Source organism: Girardinichthys multiradiatus, chromosome 3, assembly GCF_021462225.1.
Source record: "Girardinichthys multiradiatus isolate DD_20200921_A chromosome 3, DD_fGirMul_XY1, whole genome shotgun sequence".
In the NCBI taxonomy this organism is placed as follows: domain Eukaryota; kingdom Metazoa; phylum Chordata; class Actinopteri; order Cyprinodontiformes; family Goodeidae; genus Girardinichthys; species Girardinichthys multiradiatus.
Window position 1 is genome coordinate 18,674,284 of NC_061796.1, and position 19,986 is coordinate 18,694,269.

At 39.3% G+C, this 19,986-nt stretch overlaps 1 protein-coding gene across 1 annotated transcript in view; it reads right to left on the reverse strand.

Moving 5' to 3' along the window:
- Positions 1-1,804: 1,804 nt before the first annotated feature.
- Positions 1,805-19,986, reverse strand: part of LOC124865699 (furin-like protease kpc-1) — a 312,042-nt gene continuing 293,860 nt past the window's right edge. The window contains exons 18-20 of the mRNA XM_047361035.1: positions 12,800-12,969; positions 8,920-8,994; positions 1,805-6,867 (exon numbers count right to left, since the gene is read on the reverse strand). Of these exons, the coding sequence (XP_047216991.1) occupies positions 6,697-6,867; positions 8,920-8,994; positions 12,800-12,969 (416 nt within the window). The 3' untranslated portion in view covers positions 1,805-6,696. The remainder of the gene's footprint in view (positions 6,868-8,919; positions 8,995-12,799; positions 12,970-19,986) is intronic.

Below are 19,986 nucleotides of genomic sequence, written 5' to 3' on the forward strand. Positions count from 1 at the left end.
TAATAATGCTATTTATAACCTTTACAAACTGTCCATGTCTTTTGGTACTGACATATCTCTATACAGCCAAACATGACTTTCTTGTAAGCAAAACAAAAGTGTAGTTGCATTTTTCAGACAGCTGACTGACAGTGTGCAGCAACAGGTGCGGGAGTTGCTGTGCTGTGTTACTCTATGCCCTATACATCCAGAGAAAACACGAGCCTCTCCAGCAACTTCTCTGGCATCTCAGTAACTATAGCGGGAAAAGTTAGCAGTTTTGAAACCATCACTTTTTAAAACTTTGATATATCCTGAGGACAGAAACCGACCCATGCCCTGCGTAGTACGGACAGAAAAAAAGTAACTTCAAACGGAGGTTTAGTGCTGTATATGATAGGAATGGTTTGCATGAGTTCTTGTTAACAATATGAAATAGGACAAATGGGGGATGACTGAAGGGGGATGAATTTATTTTCATGTCATCTAGAGAACTGCTCTAGAGTTAATAGTGTGTCAAAGGCTTCTCTGGTTGCTCATCGTCCACTGAAGCGAACACAGACAGAGGTGAACAGAAGGATTAAGTCCAAACTAAGGCCTGTAGTTCAGGGCACGAAGGGCAAGTCTCCATCCCATCCCAGCTGTCGTTCCCCCCGATGTCAGCTTCAGGGACCAGGACTTTGTCCAGAGAGGGGACATTCCTGACCAACTGCTGCTGGTTGCCATAGGAAGAGGTAAATGAAACAACAGCAGTTGTGTCACTGCTGATGTCCTCTCCCCCCAGTCCAGAACTGTCTAAAGGCCGCTATTTAGAGAGGCTCTGTGCTGCGAAGACAAAGCCTTTGCAGGGATAAAGGAAGGAGGAGTGAGGAACGCAGGCCCCAAAATGGAAGAAAGGATATGATGAGCTGAAAAAGATTATGTCTGTCCTCAGAGTTGCTCCTCACTCTGTGGAGAGATAAATCAAACTGAACAGAAATGTAATAATTTGTCACCAGAACCAGGTTTCAACTTTACAACCTCTGGGTGTTGTCATCATTTAGATTTAAAGGCACGAATACTTCCTGGTGTACAGATGCAATTAAAAAGCCCCATAGGTTGATCTGGCCTACAACAATTCACTTCTCCAGAACATATTACCAAGTGGCAACAAATTAAACCAATAAATCAGCACATACAGTTCCCAATATCCCCAATTTATAACTTTCTCACTATGCAAATGACTGAAACTGTAATTAAACATTTTATTTAATAATGTGGACCTGCAGTAAAATTAAATGGCAATAAAAAAGCAATCAAAGGAATACTTTCACAAAAATACTCTAAACTGTTAAGTGAACACACAAAAGCCTATATATTCACACTCACCAATCATTCTCAGCAATGTTAATTTATTCAAAAGTTCACACAAGGACACATGTCAAGTGTGCAGACGGAGGCATGAGAACAATGCAGAGACATGTAAGAAGAAGTTGGGTCTATTTGCAGAATATCTGTTCTCTCTGACCTGGACTAGATTATTTTGAAATCTATATGCTGATTTAAGGTGTTCCAAAACGTTTTCTTGTTGATTTGACCCTTTTTTAGTGGCTAGGGTGGACATTTTTAATCTTAATGATACAAAAACAAAAATGAAGTAAAAAAAAAAAGTTATAATAATCCCCTATGAAGCCAAATGCATCATTTTTGCTCCATGTTTTCATATGTATCAACTGTACTTTTTAAGTGTGCTGCATTTAAGGCGTGTTAAATATGTCTGTTTGGTTTGGAAAGTCTGATAAATATTTAACCATATAGGCTTATGTATCAATTATGACACAAAACATAGATATATCGAAGGCGTTTATTCAACTTTCTTTTCGTTTTGTCTGACGCATCACATAAAAACTTCAAATTAAAAAATTATTTTCTAACTATTATTTATTGTATTAATCTTTAAAAGGTTAGCTATATTAAAATTGTGTTATAATTTACTAAGTTTACTACACTATTATTTTAAAGGCACATGGTGGCAAAAAATGACAAAAAATGCTAACATTTTGTAAGTTTACTTGTCATAAATAATGTAAATTGTTGTAACAAGCATAGACATCACTACAATGTTTACATCAGTAATACACAGTGATTTAAAGTGGATAATGAGGATCAAGAGAGTAACACACAAAACGGTCCTATTCCATGTAAAGCTGAGCTTTTTAATGAAAGATTTGTGATTGGGCCTTTAATGGATCTCATTTCATAGGCTAATAATTATTTATATGGTAGATGTGACTCCAGCTGCACTGACAGCTCATGCAGCCACCAGGATTTAGGCTATGCCGTGAAAAGTTCCCGGGCACGGCTCAGTCATTCATTCTGCTAATATTCCACATTATTGTGGCGTAACATTGAAATCGGCCAAATCAAAAGAACATTGTGGTAATTAGGCTGTAATTCGAGGAATTACCACATCGCCACACAGGCTTAAATAGTCGTGTTGGGAGAAACGCAAAACACATTATTTTAATGGTGTAATATGCAAACTACGGCTCGTTTCAATTACATGGCTTAACAATGCATAAATGATGCAAGCCTTGTTATTTGGACTGCAGGGTCCGCTGTTACTCAGTCGCTCGGAAGGGCCAACGATGGGGGCCTCCTTTCGTGCACTGGCTGCTGAGCTGCTGCCAAACTACATTTAAGGGAGTGAAGTGAATGGTAGGGAATGTAAGCGTTAAATTAACAGTAGGATAATTATATGACCCGTGCGCTGTAAAGATTCAATTTCTAATGCTCTAATTAGGCGACCGTCTCCCCCATACATCAGCTCACATCCCTCTGCCAGTTTCTCACCCGAAAACGTCCTACGAGTGGAAATAATTAGATTTTATTAAGACATGGCTCGGGTAATAAAGGAAATCAAAGGCGGGGGCTGGTTAAATGTAATATGTTTTCAAAATCACTGACTTCCTCACACAGTCAGTCCAGAGATTTTAAGATGAGCGCAGTTTGAACATAGAGCTATTAGAGTGTGTTGGTCTGTGAACTCCACAAAAAGACTCTAACACTACGTTAAGCTGTTCAGAATGCAGACTTTTACTAATACAATGGAGAGAAAGTAGCAGAATAATAAAAATATTCCTTAAGACTGACTTCAGAGGCTCGGTTCTAAGACCTGTTAAAATAATGGAGAGGTTGTTTACAAAATTTTAACATGTTTTTTTCCCATTTCTTAAAACCTAAATAGAAAATATTATTCATATTAAAGATGTTAAACATAATATCTAAAGCCCAAACAAAGGAAGGTTAGAGTTATAGTTGAGGAAAATTAGTTAATATTCATATCTAAGGTTCTGGAATCAGACAAATAATCTAATTGATAAGTGTACTGATAATCATTTTCACCAGTAATGTCTGCAATAACTATTAAAATGACTGAGCTGTCGTTGAAAGAAGGAATGAAGGAAACAGTTATACATTAACCCAAAACGCAATAATGGCAAAACTCTAACAACATTGCCTACGTTATTTGCTACGTCGTAACAAACCCTGTCTAAACATCTTGTTTAGAATTAACTGGAGAAGCTGGATTAGTTATTTGTTATGTGTGGTGTCCAGCAGAGAGCATAAGGCTAATTTATTTCAGCTCTATTATAAATTAATGTATCAATTTTCATAAAACTTGTGGTTGAAAAGTTTCAAGAATTTAAGTTTACATGCCGCTTCAGCGAGAGCACTAATGCTAAAGAAAAGTTGCAAACAAGTTGACCTTCATAAACACATCTTAGCTGAGGTTGTCATGGAAAATGTTTGCATACCAACTTGTTATACAAAGGTTTATTACTATTTCAGTAACGATTTCTGCCTTAATCATCACAAACCAATTCTTACGTTTTGTTTCCTTTTAGGCACAATCACAGTGATTACAATTCAAGGAAATATTTGGTTGGGATTTAACTAATCTCTCCTTTATTTGTTAAACTTACATAACTCAAATTCAGCAATATTTGTTAAAATCTACCAAAATACAATTTTTGTTTTCTTGGTTAAATTCTAACAGCCACTTTTCTTAGTTTAAATGCTAAATAGCCTAGTGCTCTATGCTACAACTTTGCAAACAGCAGAAACAAAAGCAAAGATCTTAATAACTTTACTTGTAACTTTAAATTGTAACTTTAAAATATAGTCATACATTTCTCTTTTTATTCGTTCCACATCCAATGTTTCAGAACAGCATGTGTGAACCAGCACACGTCACATTTTTATTTGCTGCTAAAAGTTTTTGGTCCGTTTAAAGTCTTACATAATGGGAAGCGGCAGACCCACGCCTTTCATCTTTACTGTAATTGTTGTGTGCATCAAAGATGGGGAGAATGACAGGCTGCATGGGAGGATTAATACAGTGGGTGAATGACGACATACTGAGCCGCTCGGTCAGGAGGTGGGAAGGAGGGATGGATGGAGGAGCAGAAGATGGAGAGGAGACTGAGTTATGAGGAGGGGGATGAGAGAAAAAGTGGGAGAGGACAAAAAGTGGGGAGAGAGTTAACGAGAGGGAGAGCTCTAATTGTGCGCTTTGTGCCGGGGCTCTTTTGCTGAGTGTGGCTGTCGAGGTGCGGGTGCTAACCCCTCAAGCAGCCCGTCGTGATCTGAGCCAGCTCTCAGACTGCTGTATTCCAATGCAATTAGACCACTCAAAGGCCTGCTTAAAGCTGCACCCCCACTACGCACACATACACACTCAAATAGCAACAGCCCCTGTGGGTCCCCTCCATTGTAGCAGGGAGGTGTATTCTGTCGCTCTTTGAGGCCCTAGATGAAGAGACCACCCCGGGGAGCAGAAAAGAGGCATGGATTACCTCTCTTTCTGTCTCACTTTCTCCACTTTTCTCTCTTTCACTCTTTCACATACACTTATCTATCTCTTTTTGCTTCCCCTCTTCCGTTCTATCAGCCCAGGCAGATACAGAGCCCGACTCTGGGCTCGCTTCTCCAAAGAGACGCAACTTGGAGTTAGTGCAAGATGAGACAAAAGAAGCAGAGCAATGGGGCATTACTATGATGGATGTCATTGTGGGACTGCTTTAGCAATATCGCTTTCCTCTCCCTCTTTCATTATTCATGCAGCCCTATATTTCAACAAGTGGTGTGGGGCGTGCAGCTCACCAGCTCGTCCCAACAGGCTTCAGCGCCGCATCCCCTCCCTGTGCCGTTTTAACAGAGAGCTACTTGCAATCTCTTGGCAGAATTTCAGTGTGTCATTCCCCAGAAAGCATTTAAAGCAGATTACAAACATGACGCTACACCTCCCCAATAAAAGAAGAGAGAGAGAGATAGAGAGAGAAAAAATCTGGCACATTAGCACCTGCAATACTGCTCAATGGCATCAGCAGATTAACGAGGTAATCCACACAATGAGGCCTTTGATTCGTGTGGTTTGGCAGGCAGTAACGCCAGGCATAATGCACACTGTTATTTCAGGCTGTCCCAGTGCAGAGAAACCTGGAACAATCCATTTCCTTTTCTTGTCTTTTCATCAAGATGAGCTTTTGAAGAATTTCATCTCGTGCATCTGGTGCTTTAGCCTGAATCCTTGTTGGAGAAATAACCTGCTGGCTGCTTCTGCGGCACAAGCGAGGTGAGAAAAGGGAGGAAACGCAAGCTTTTCTGTGGGACTGTTTAAACAGCGGGGCCGAGGAGCTCTTCCACTCCTCAGCACCATTTTTCTGCATAAGGACGTGCACATAGGATGTGTGCGTTTGTGTGTGTGAGACAGATATCACGGTGCCATCGCTCATGTGCGGCTCGATTAGCCCCACGTGCCTCGTTCGTCAGACGTGGAAACAGAGCAGATGGCAGGAGACGCACCATGCTACCAAGCTGCAGCCCGATGTAACACTGCTCTAATTGAAACATCAATACCAGCCTGTCAATACACCACTGCTACTTTACAAAACACCATGAGCAACTGACCTGCACTTGACTGATAAAAGAAGATTGAGATGTGCTAATAAAATACCATGATAGTAGTAAAAATGACTTTTTCTTCTAACGTTATATTTAAATATCTCACCCACTTTCTGTTTTTCCTGTGTTGTGGCACTAAGGGAAACATGCAGCAGAAAAAGAGGAAGATATTTTCCTCCACTGCATCTCTACTGTGGCACATTTTTAACCAATTGATAAAAAGTTGAGGCAGCTCACGCAACTGTGATCAGTAATTCGACGCTATCGAAAATTCAGCAGAGAACAGAGAGAAATTAGGCGGCTAGGAATTAATTTATTTGTCCAGCTCAATGAGGAGTGACGCAGGCCCCTTAATGAACGGATAATCCATTTCTTATTGCACTGAGCTGAATTTACCCTTCATTGAAGTGGAAAAAGACAAACATATCACTTGCTAACCCTTTGCAACTTGCAGAGGGGAACTGAGGAGCCGAAATGAGCGCTGAAACCTCTTCCTGAAACTATTTGCTATTTTTTTGGAGTTGGGGCGGGGGGGATTTACTTGCTTGTGTGCATCTAGGCAGGTGGGAGAGGGACTGGGTTAAGAATTCACAAGCAATAATCACAGCTGACACTGGGATCACACAGTAAAAATGCAGTACACAAATCGATTTGTGATCAATTGGCTTGCTGCACAAAGGAAAACAACAGTGTTTATTCAACAATGTTTTATGTTGTGTCTTCAACCTCCTACACCAAACCCCACCCTCTGCTTTCCTGCTCACAGAGCTTTCACCTAGTGGAGGGCCCAATAGTTGCCCCTTCTTCATGGTGAAACCTTTGCATTTTGCGATGGTAAGGATCAGCTCTGTCTCCCCATCTCCTTCCTTTAGGTGTTGTTTTCATCCTAGGAACAGGTCTGGGTCTTAGGGAGGACATCTGCACAACATCTGTGGGATCGAGCTGTGGAATATAGTGATAATAATACTAAGCACATTAGGTAAAATATGATACTGAACACCTCAATGGTTTTCTCGATAAATATATTTCTAATATTTCCATTGACATAAAATTCACACCAAATGTTGGTGACAATCCGAGTAATCCACACATACAAATAAATAAAAATAAATTAGTCCATTATAAAGTCATGTGTAAAGAAGTGGAATGGTGTTGAGCACATGAAGAACATCTCACAGAGATATTCAGAAAGACCAGGAAATAGATATAGTTTTGCCCAAAGAACACACACCATGTTTGGAGGAAGAATGGTTCTGCACGTCATGGCAAAAGCACAATGCCAAAAGGGGCATTTACAGGTCTGAACATCATGGTGCGGGCTGTCTTACAGCATATGATACGAGCAGATCTTCATATAACTGAAGCAAGGATGAATGGAGAAATGTACCGGGACATTCTTGATGAGACTCTGAAGATGAAACAAGTGTGGACTTCCAAGCAAGACAATAAAAACAGTCAAACTAAATACTCTTAACTGGTTTCAGGGAAAGAAAGTAAAACTGCTAGAATGGCCCGGTAAATCGGCTGATTGGATCCAAGTAAAAACCGACTCGTTTTTCCATACAGGAGACGTCTTGAAGTTGTCAATATCAAAAAAGGATGTTTCACAAACTGTTTAAAACATTTCTGTGCGTTGAATACTTCCTCCCAGGTCCACTACATTTTTACCATAACTTTATTTTTTGTCTATTTAGCTTTTATTTCTTTGTATGTGTGGATTACTTGGGTTGTAGCCGACATCTGGAGGGAATTTTATGTCAATCACCCCGTTAGAAATATATTTACTGAGAAAAATATTGATGTGTCCAATACTTATTTTACTCACTGTATCATAATGAATTAGTTTAAAATCAAAACCCCTTAATTTTAAACCACATTTTAAACCACATTGTTCTTTGAAACACAGTTTGATATTTAAAAAACTTGAACTACCTTAACACTTTCTTGCATAATTATCACTACTGTGGACAGCTGTTCAAAAGCCGTTTTCTTGTATGTGTGCAAGTTTTGATGCTACACTTGCATAAAAGCCTCTTAACTGGAATAAAGTGTATCATTTCATACACTCTGGACTGCACTGTGTCGCAGTTGGTGGCACAGTTGCCTTGCAGCAAGAAGGTCCTGGGTTCAACTCCTGCCTTTCTGCATGGAGTTTGCATGTTCTCCCCGTGCATGCGTGGGTTCTCTCCGGGTACTCTGGCTTCCTCCCACAGTCCAAAAACATGACTGTTAGGTTAATTGGTCTCTCTAAATTGTCCTTAGAAATGAGTGTGTGTGTGGTTGTTTGTCCTATGTGTGTCTGTGTTGCCCTGTGATCGACTGACTACCTGTCCAGGGTGTACCCTGCCTCCTGCCCACAGACTGCTGGAGGCAGGCACCAGCTTCCCCGCACACCACTATGGAAGAAGTAGAAAATGACTAACTGACTTCATACACTGCCACCTACTGGGCAGACAATGTAGGTTCACAAAAAATCTCTGTCCATGTATCTATCCATCCATCTTAGATATATAAATACATTTCACATAAATATTTTTTCTTAATTTCTTAATGTCTCTAGGAAGGTCTATATAAATATGTATTTTTCAGAAAAGGGGCCCTGTCAGGGGAGTGTGTGCATGTCTGGTTGTGTGTGGGGCGGTGACAGGAGCTGTTCACTCAGCGTGTCATTCATACAAGAACCACCACCATCTACCAAGCAAGACATCCTTTAATAATTAGATTTTTTCCTGCCAACAACAAGCAATATATGAAAACCTTAAAGCCACAACTACATATTTGGGGAATGAAAACATTGATTTTATTAATTGAATAATTGTCAAAATATTTGCCAACTTCAATAACCGTTCCAGCTGTAGAGCTCACCATAAGTGCAATAAGAAAAACATCCAGGCTTCCTGCCAGGTGTGCCTCGCTTGAAAACCCATATTTGTCTGATTGAAAAATGGTTTCCTGCATCTCATTGAAAATTAAATAGCGTTGCAATTTACAAACCTTTAAAGCCTTCCTCGATGGCAGGGGCTGGATGAGGCTCATGTTCGTCATTCTGTCTTCTGTAGTTTCCAACACCTGATTCATGGAAGAGATGCATAGCATTAAAACAAGTAGTGTGAATAGCATATGCAAGTTTCAGAACTATAAATACAGTAGAGGTTTATTTTACAGTTTTTACTCTTCAGTGCAACTAAATCAAGCAGCAGAGGTCAGGATACCATAAGTATTAGTGATCTGCCCAGGACAAGCTGCAATACAATTAGACCCTTCCACATTGATGAAGGTGAGGAGGTTTCATTCTCTTAAAGTCTCCACCCACAGACCTGATGGCAGGACCAACAGTGGTCATTTTCTGAAAAGCTCTTCTACACACACAGAACATTTGTTCCTGTTAAAATTCCTTGATGTCCTCCATCTGTTACACCATCACTTACATCTGAAGTCGTGACTCCTCTGACATGTTTCTACCTCTTTTTATAAAAGTCATTGGTGAGAAAGTTTTGGAAAACACACAGAAAGAGAGATTCCAGGAGAATATAGTTTCAACTGTTTTCACAGGACAAAACAAAAAACAAAAACAAGGACAAGCAGCTTAACAAGCTCCGTCCACAGGAGCAGTTCATTTTTTATATTGCTGCAACAATGTGATCTTGGCTCAAGTTTTCAGCGAGCGTTAACGTATCACAGTTGTGAGGATTCCCGAACTGACAGCTTTTCATCGGGGGGTTTAGCGATACAGTATTTACAGGGCATGAGCAAGTGGGAGCCCTGCAACAGACGGCGCCGACTACGGCGCTTTCAATTATTTCCCACAGCATTCATGAAAATAGAAGCACAGCAGGGAGTACAGTACGAGCGACCAAATTATAAAAAGAAATGTGGCAAAAAAAAAAAGAGAGAACTCCCCAGCTAATCTAAACGGGGTGTGCTGGAGCTGGTGAAGAGTTCCAAGTGGCGCATGTCTCAGGAAAATGAGAGATAGAGACAGTGTGTTGGAGCGCAGACAGAGTGAGCAGTGGTGGAGAAAAAATGATGCATAAATAATTAGATGGAGGTTGAAGTTGAGATTTGATTGCATTTTGAGAGTCTGTTTGGAGAGTGAAACTGGTCTGACAACCTCAGCGGGGCACCTCACGCAATTAGATCCATATTTAAAAGGCAAGTGAGAACAACAGGTTCTGGCAGCTTTTTACAATGTTTTACATGATCACTGTATAGTGTTAATAGTTGCTGGTTAGCAAAAAATATAAAGAATAGTTTAGGCTGATCAGTGTTTTATTGTTAATGAACTAAACAACTACCCCGCTATAACGTATGTGTGTTGGTGGTGCTATATTGCAAGTGGGCATCTATAGACCCAGTTAGCATTCTGTCATTGAAAATACATCTAAATAATGGCTAAATGGTTCATAGATAGGCTAAGATTGGTAAACACTCATATTCAATATATTAGAATAACACTGAAAAGTTCACTTATTTCAGTAACTAAGTTCACTAATGAAACAAATTATATAGATCAATTACACACAGAATGATGATTTCAAGCCTTTATTTCTGTTAATTATGACGATTTTCTGCGTACAGCTATTTAGAATACGACATTTAAACATATTACAACAGACCAATAAAAAAACGTTATTAATGCAGAAATGTGAGCTTAATGGAAGGTATAGTTAATACCTGTGTAAAGGCTGTTCATTTTAAAAGGTACTTTTAATCTAATAAATGAGCATATTCTGGTTTTAAAGTTTGACTAATTATCGTTGACTAAAAATCGCAGACATTTTAAGCCAAGAATAACTAGCACGAAAAAGAAAACAGTGGAACGAGGTGGGTGGGCTCAAAATGAGCACCTTTAGATTACTGACACGCCGTCTTTGCAAGATGAGCTTTATGTCAGCGTACCGTATTATGCACAAATAATATATAAGTTCAGGATTTTGCATGTGTGTCTCCCTCATGTCATGGTTTTTGTAATAACATTTAAGAGTTTGTTTCTAATCCAAACTAAACTCTGCTCTTCTAGCTGATATTCTGTCAGGGCTGCATCATGTCTGTGTTACGAGTAACTTGTTCACAGAGGAGGTGCTGCTGTATGAGAGTGTAACAGTTCAGGTTGGAAATGATGGTTCATGTTATTATTTTACTTCGTAAATTTTATTTTACTTCACTTTCTGTCCTCACTGAAATGTACCACGAACTACTAGATTGATTGCAGTGAAAGAAAGTACATTTTCATGTTGCACAGGGAGAGGTCTATAGAACTGCAGTGTCTTTTTACAGTGTACCACTGCAGGATGTGAAAATACAGCTCAGTTGTTGGCTTAATGGAAGATGAGTCCTGATAATCTTCTCTTTTGGAACAAATAAAAAAACGTTTTTAGTTTCTATTTCCATACTCTGACAGTCCTGCTAACAGTTGCTCAATGATGGCTATAAAAACAGCTCAAATAAACCCATGACTGTTAGCAGCAACATTGAGTTCTCAGTTCAGAGCAGGAGCATTAGCGAGAAAATGTCACTGTCAAGCAGTAAGAAATCATATGCAGCAGGGAAACAAAGAATTGCCAAGATTAAGAGCTTTATTATAACAAAAAAAAATCTATAAACTGTGAAATAAACACCTGTGCTCTGTGACTCATCAACAGAAACAGGTGATCATTTTTAGTCTCTCAGCTAAGATGCCGTCAGAAGGAAGAATATGCTCCCATTCAGATATATTTGTTTCCCATCTCTTCCACCATCTCAGTGGGACAACCCCCCGACCCTTCACACACACACACACCACCACCACCAGTCCACCAACAACCCCCAACATAATGGATCAAACAAAGGACATCATTTGTAGGCCAAGTCTTTTTCTGAGTGTGTTTCTCCTAGGCTCTGCATACCAATCCAATACAGCCCAAGGAAAAAAAGCCACGCTGTGGAACATGTGTGTGTGTGTGTGTGTGTGTGGACTGGGGGTTGGAAGGTCTGTTTGCCTCTCCGCCAAGCATTGATTTATCCTTTTCTCCAATTTATTTCTCCTCCTTGCTCCTACAATCCATTCAGATCTGCCTCTAGGGGAGGAACCTGGGGTAAAGACGTTGTCAGACCTCGTCGCTGCCTCCTAACAACGGCTCAAAACTCATCTACAGGCCCAGGGAGCGTGCACCTCTGCAAGGACATATCAGCCAGAAACACCTCCACACACACACACACAACACAAGCACACGCACCTTTCATGTAAGGGCAAACTTATATCAGTGCCACAATTGGTTTTATAATGCAGAACAACGTATAAAGACAGAGGGTGATGAAAAATCTAAGTCTGAATTGTATCCGTTGAAGTACTGAGCTGAGAGATGATTGGCTGCAAAGTGTATGCAGGTCTTCTTTGGAGTAACAATTGTTGCTGAATGATGTTTAATTGTTCCTCATAATCAGACCCAGGCTCTTAACAGAAGCAGATCTGATCACAATAATATCTCGAGTCTTGATACGACTGTCTGATCCCTATCTCTGTCTGTATGATTCTGACATTTTCAGATCCTATTACTCAGACTCAAGGATTTGTCTGCTAATGCCTCACCAGTGATGACAGAGCTGAACAGAAATGCTGCATGTGCACAAATCCCACAGTTGTACCTCTGCGCGCACACACACACGCACACACACACTCAGCCGTATAGCAGAGATCTGCGAGCCATTCTTCAGTGTCACTGTGAGCAACGCTTGGCACATCCTTAAACCTGAAGTTGATCAATGCAGATATGTCCAGGGGGAAATTGAAATCCATAGAAAATTAGGCGGCCCCAGTGATTTATTGGAACAGTAAATCACAGTGTGTGTGTGAGTGTGAGACATGCATGCTTTAACTCTGTGTACAGTACTGTACCTTGTATTTGGTTGGCAAACCGATGTCGCCTGCACCAACTTTCCTGTCTCTCTCCATTTGGTAGACCCACTGAAGCAGATCCAGAGGAGGGGAACTGTCCCTCCGGTACAACCCACCATGAGGGACGGGGTGACGCCACCCCATGGACACAATGCTCTGGAGGGGCCCCTCTGAAACAGAAAAGGGAAGGATAGAGAATGCTCACAGTTCATGTATATCTTTGATAAAATCTAACTTCCTCTGTCACTGTCACTGATTAAAATCCTACACAATTAATAACATGTATATTTTTCCTGTGGAATAATTTTTATAATTTATCTATATGGATTATTTATAGAGCTACATCTTTGTCCTTCTATGTAAATACAAGTTCACATATTGTATGCAAGTTAGTTTCTGCTGTCCCTTCTACATTTCTTCCTTTTAAACATTGCATTGCAGTGTTTATATCCCTCAAACGTTTTACATTTTGTCACATTGCAACCTAAAACTTCAAAGTACTGTATTTCATTTAGGATTTTATGTAACTGACCAACACAAAGTAGTACATAATTGTGAAGTAGAATGAGAATGATCTATGTTGTTGTTTAGTTTTTTATTCTCAAATAAAAACCTTGAGTTGTATTCAACTCCCTGAGTTCCAACTTTGTTGAGCCACCTTTAGCCAAAAGTTCAGGATATGCCTCTCCCTGCTTCACAAACATTTACTTGAAACCTCTACCCATTCTTCTTTGCAAAAGAGCTCAAGCTCAGTCAGATTGGATGCAGAGCATCTGTGAACATCAATGTTCACATCCTGTCACAGACTCTCCACTCCCTTTAGCCCTTTAGGTCTGAGCTTTGACTGGGCCATCGGCTTGAATTTAAACGATTGTATTTTAAGAACTGACTGAGAGTGTTTGGGTTCTGTCCTGCTGCAAGGTGAACTTTAATCCCAGTCTCAAGTCTTGTGTCACTTCTAACAGATTTTTTTGAGTATTGCTCTTTATTTGTCTGTATTCATCTCCCTCATCAGCGTTATAACAGTTCAGTTTTGGTCTTCTTCCACCTGTTATTTGTACTGCCTAAATGGTTGGTGGAAAACTGCAAATGTTACTTCTTAAATATTCTGTTTCAACAATGGCTTTTGTCGCCTGATGTATAAGTTCCTTGAACAGGACAAATGAATGGTGGATATGTGCAGCTCCTCCAGAGCTTCCATCTGCCCCTTGGCTGCTTCTCTAATTAATGCTCTTCTTTTCCATTCTGTTACCGAAGGGGGGCAGCACCTTGAGCCACATTCTTGGATTGAACAGAGATGTTTAACGCTTGGGAGATTGTTTTATTGCCTAATGTTGTTTTAAACTTCTACACAACTTTGTGTTTGACTTGGTTCCTGATGATGCTGTTCGTTCACTAATGTTCTCTAACAAACCTCTTAAGTTTTAACATAACAGCTGAATTTAAACTGAGAGTAAATTGCACATAGGGAATAATTTACCAATTAGTTGACTCCTGAACTCCATTAGGTTACACTGAATTTAGGGGTATTAGAGTAAAAGAGGTTGAATAGAACTGCACACCACACTTTTTAATTTTTTGTTGGTTAAAAAAAAACAAAAAAACACTTGAAAACCATGTTTTTTTTTCCACTTTCTTATTATGCACTACTTTGTGTTTATCAGATAAAATCCCATTTAAATACATTGTAGTCTGTGGTTACAGAATAACAAAATGTGACAAAGTTCAAGGTTTATGGATACCTATGCAAAGTACTTACCTTGCTGTTGGGATAAGTCTAAAGGCTTTGGAGGCAGCTACAAAGTGCCTCACATTTATAGTGGACATGCTCAGAGGTGGTTACACTAATGCTGCAGTTTTTTTAAAATAATAGGACAAATAATGGAAATAGAAAGTGATAAAAATGACTCAAACTTAGAGCTTAATTTGTTGCAACTTGAGGTTCCATTAAAAATCGATAAAGTGTATAACTATTAACTTAAAGCAGAATGTTTAAACTCGTAACTTGCAGAAAATTAAACTGAGGTTTCGACAATTCCTGTGTAGTGCTGAGTTCTTCTTCAGGTGTGTTCCTCATCAGTTCCAATAAACAAACATTTAAAAAAACTATCCATTCTAAATTGTCTTTCCATACTGTATCATTGTGAATAATTACTTATGTGAGTTTGCCTCACTATGTTTTGGTTACCTATCTACCCCACGTCTCACTCAGTGGTCATTGTGGCCCCCTGGCCATTGTATTCCTCTATAAGACAAAGCAGGTAAAACTACTGGACTGATATTTTTTGTTCAGTAATAGTTATAAAGCCTTTAAGTTTTCCAGTTCCCATGTAAGTAATATATTATTTAATTATTAGTGTCAGAATCAGTCATTCAGGACATCAATTAAAGGGGTCAACTCAGTTACAGCATAAAACTCCAGTCCCGGGGTAAATTAAAAAAAATTTACAATACGTTTAAGAAGTTGAATATAATATTTTACTTTTTTTTTTTTCAAAAAGGGGAAAAAATGAATATTATTATCATTGTTCATATGGTTACATGTTTAATCTAATTACGTGGGTTCTGCAGAATTTCCTCAACATAAAGTGAGAAAAATGTTGGATATTTACAAAAAAAACCCAAAAAAAACAGGTGTGGTGCATTTGCTGGGAAAAATACCTTACATATGTCTAGAAGAACTAACTCCTATGTTTGACCTTAAATGTCACTCAATGTTTCCTTCTGATTTCTTTCTGAGACAGAAAAATCTGAATATTAAAGGTTTCTGTATTGTTTCTCAAATGACACCCTTGAACTCTATACTTAAACAAGTGAAAGCATATCTTTTATGAAATGTGCACTACAGTGAGTAATAAACATTCAGCACTGGTTAATTGTGCAAGCCACTTAGGCAGAGATGTAATTTAGGCAGAAAAGTTCAGGAGAAAAAGATGGCATGCACTGAGAAGCCACTCCATATGCAGACCCAGACAGAGACCCTTCATGTTCTCTTTTCTTTCCCTCTTTCTCCAGGTACTCTGCTTGTGTTCTTCTATCTTGTTTTTGTCCTGCTTTAATTGTTTTTTTTTGCAGAGATGAAGAAAAGACAACAACAAGGCGGTGAGCGCCGCAGCTAATGGAGAAGCTGTTATTGTGAATGGAGGCATTCATCTGGAGACATTGTCCATGAATTGCCCTGCACAATACCCAGCACCAGGCTGCTCAAATCACCAACCAAACACACACACACACACACACGCACTGAACCTCTCAGATCAAGGGTGTTCAGAGAAGAAAAGTAATCACACCTCCACAGGCAGAAAGAGATACTCTTAAAAGGGGAGGAAGAGAAGAATTTGGTAGAACATCTACAAGGAGAGTGGAGGAGAGGAATAGGGAGGAGATGTAGAAAACAAAATGGTGAAATTGCCGTTACATACCATTTGATTTAGGATGGAGCCCAGGAGGTAGATCAGATACAGCTACACACACACACACATACACACACCGATGATTACTGAAAAAAACACTTAGACACTGAGCTGCAGCACTTGCAAGCCAAAGCAGATGCATACAAACAAAACATGTAAACACACATACATGAAACAAACAGTTTGATGCATGCATAGCCTCATACAAAGACCAACACACCAGTATGTCTCAATGCACACACACAGACACACACACACATGCATTATGTATTTGTCTATGCACTGACTTCCATCCATTATCGAATCATTGCTATGACTCAACCCTGACCCTAAACCGAAGCAAAACTCAATTACACCTTAGTAGTAGTAACTAGTAAACCAAAAGCAGCACTTTTTGTTATAGGGCCCAGAATTTGGGCACCATAAGGAGCTGTGGGTCCTCACAACGTAGTATATGTTGGAAAAATGGGCCTTACGCTGAAACACACGCTACCCCCACATACACATACATACACAGACATCCCCAAGCCAAACATACACTATTAAGTCAAAGCAGACACACAACGCTTTTGCTGTAGAAAAAAAGGAGAAAATAAACTTCTCATCTTAGTAAGGTGAGATGAGGCACCTGTCAGCATGGTGCCTCCTGCCACTGCAGAGAAACATCAGGAAACAACAACTCAATTAAACACACCATCCCTGTTCAATTACTGCCACATAATCACAGCAATTTACCTTTGCTTGCTGCACGATCGCCAAACACACACACACACACACACACACACGCTAAGGTATAAGGTTGAATAGAATGATTTATTGAATCCAGGCAAATTGTTATCAAGGAAATCTGTCTGCCTAATGAAATCTTATCTCATCTAATATTTAAATAAAAAAGTCAATGGTTTGAGGATTTCTGATTCCATACGGAGAGAGATTAGTGACAACATAAAACATATCATAAAACATATCGTTAAGTAAAGTTTCAGCGCTAGAGAAGAGTAAAATCATTCTACTGGAACAGTTTATGTATTCTGACATTCTCTGAATGGCATAAAGATTTGCCATATCCTGCCCAATTTGATCAAATACTAGCATAGATTTGGATGCAAAAATGATCAAGGGACTAATTCCACATGAATTATGAAACTGTTGATTTAATGGCAAATTCCAGCATACAGACAATTAGGCATGGATAAATAAGGTGGTAATATTGCTAGTTTTGGTGGCCTCACCCCAGAATGTGTGACATGGATCGGGGAAAGAATGTAAATAAAGAAGTTACTGATGTTGTCAGGATCTGCCATTTTGGGTTTTGTTTGTGTTTACTTTCTCAGTTACCTTTGGTTTAATAGTTATGTTTATTTATTCCTTCTGTTATCCTGGTGTTCTAGTTTTGTCTACACTTCTGCCCCTTAGTTTTAGAAGTTCCTTCTTCCCTGAACTGACTTTGTAAAGTGCCTTGAGACGACATGTGTTGTGAATTGGCGCTATATAAATAAAACTGAATTGAATTGAACCTGAACAAGTTGTGCAGCAGGGAAACCTGAAGAACAGTCATTTTTAATCTCAGCTTAAAAAGACAAAATATCTGTCAGATGTTTCATCTAAGAAGGATTCCTCTGGAATCAACACTGCTTCATAAATTGTTTCCAAGGACTAAATAGATACATGCCTTTGTGATATAGGCTTGGGCACGAAAAATCCATAAGAGCATGTGGGCACAAAAAGCATGAAAGACAGCAAGAATGTTTGCTTTTACATGTAAAAAACAAACAAATAATAAAATGCTAATACATTTTTTTTATTGTTTTGGCCATCAAGATATATTTATGTTATGGTCTCAAAGTAGAAGCTGACACATACAGTAGCTATTAAAGTTTCACCCACCCCTATTAAAATATAAAGAAGAATTTACCTTTTTAACAAATAGAACATTTCAGACATTTTTCCAGTTTTTACCTGTAAAATTCAACTGATAAACCAACTAAATATGGTCGGCAAAATATAAAAAATAGAAGAGCTGCAATAATCCAGCTGCATGAGTGTGCAAACCCTGAAACTAATACTACATTTTAACTTCTGTTAAAGTACTCTACCACTATACCTTGGTAATATTCGCCTATTGTACTATGCAAAGTTTTTACAATCTATCAGATTGACAGATTTAGTTCTGAACTCTGGATAGACTATTCCAAAACTTTAATTTACACTTTAATTTACCCAGATAATTGCAGCTTTTACAATTTTTTTACAACTGCAGCTTCCCCATGAAATCTGTGTTGTCATGATTTACTTTTTACATGAGAAAAACCTTCAAATTTCAAAGGTCGGAGTTTTCTTTAAGATCCTTTAAGATTCTCATTTCCATTCTGTTTTCTGTTATCTAGAAAATGGTGTTAAAGCAGGTTAGCCTAGCTTATTACTCAAATACAGGTTTTAGTTTTGACCATGTTTAGCATACAGATTTAACTAATGTAACAGGGGATAAGACAGTGGGAATAGCAGAGGTTTTGGGACCTGTGAATGAGCTGTGAGTGTGTGTGTGTTTGTGTGTGTGTGTGTGGACAGCAGATTGACTAACAGCTTGAACCTGAGTAAAATCCAGACACATGGTGAGGGATACATGGATGGATGGAGAGAGAAGGCGAGGAGGAGGGGGAAGCCATTGATTTCTCAAAAGAGAAATCAACATTTTAACGGAAAGAGAAGACAGAGCAACAGAGCGAGCACACACACACACACACGCACGCACGCGCGCGCGCACGCACGCACACACGCACGCACGCATGCATGCACGCAGGCACCCACCCACACACACACACACACACACACACACACACACACACACACACACACACAGTCAGTCAGAGTGGGAGGACTTTACCAACTTGTCAAGGACTGTGACAATCTTTGATCACAAGGAACTAAAGTTGACTTGGACCAACAGGGAAGTGTGGTCCAGCATCTCTCTTCTTTCACGTCTCAGTGGTTCAAACAACCCTTTGACAGGGACATGGTTGGAGTTGGCGTAGCTTTGTTGCTAACATGTATGTAAGTGAAGAGGACTTGCACACAGAGGAGGTGGAGGGAGAGAGAAGGGGCAGCCAGGGGTCACGCTGTAATTACACATCACGGCCCCCGTGGTCACTCTACTGACATCTGACCACAGCGCTTCAGCATTTGAGGTACTGGTGGTGAAATGAGAGGGTTGGGATGTTCTTGCTAAGTATTTATGAAATGTTGATGTCTTATTTCAAAAACATTTTCACATTTTAATCCAGAGAAATCACTTCATTTTTACTCCACTTGTATCATTGGAGATTTCCATAAATGCATTATTACTTCACCCTCACTACATATTATCAGCCATTATTCATGAACCAACAGAATTTTTTACCTCTTCAAAGTTAGTTTTAGCAATTAAAGTAGGAAAAATGCCCCAAAATATGACTTTTTATGTGATTTGTTTTAGGGAGTGGCTGACTTTTTTACGCCTGGGAGTGTCAGTAACTGGAAGCACTGATTCTGGACATTTCTTATTTTCTGTGCAAAGTCATGTCATTGATTACAAACAAGTGAAGCCATTATTTTGAAGTATCTTAGAAAAAAGAACGAAAAAATATTTTTTTCTCACTTGTTTTTCCAAATTATGCAAACAAAAACTTCTTTTGGTGGGCCAGGTGGGGTAATATCTGAGCCTGGGAGCCACAGTTTCAGAGTTTTTTCTTTTCTTTTTGTGAAAAATTGGTAAATCTCAAACATGATTTTTTTAAT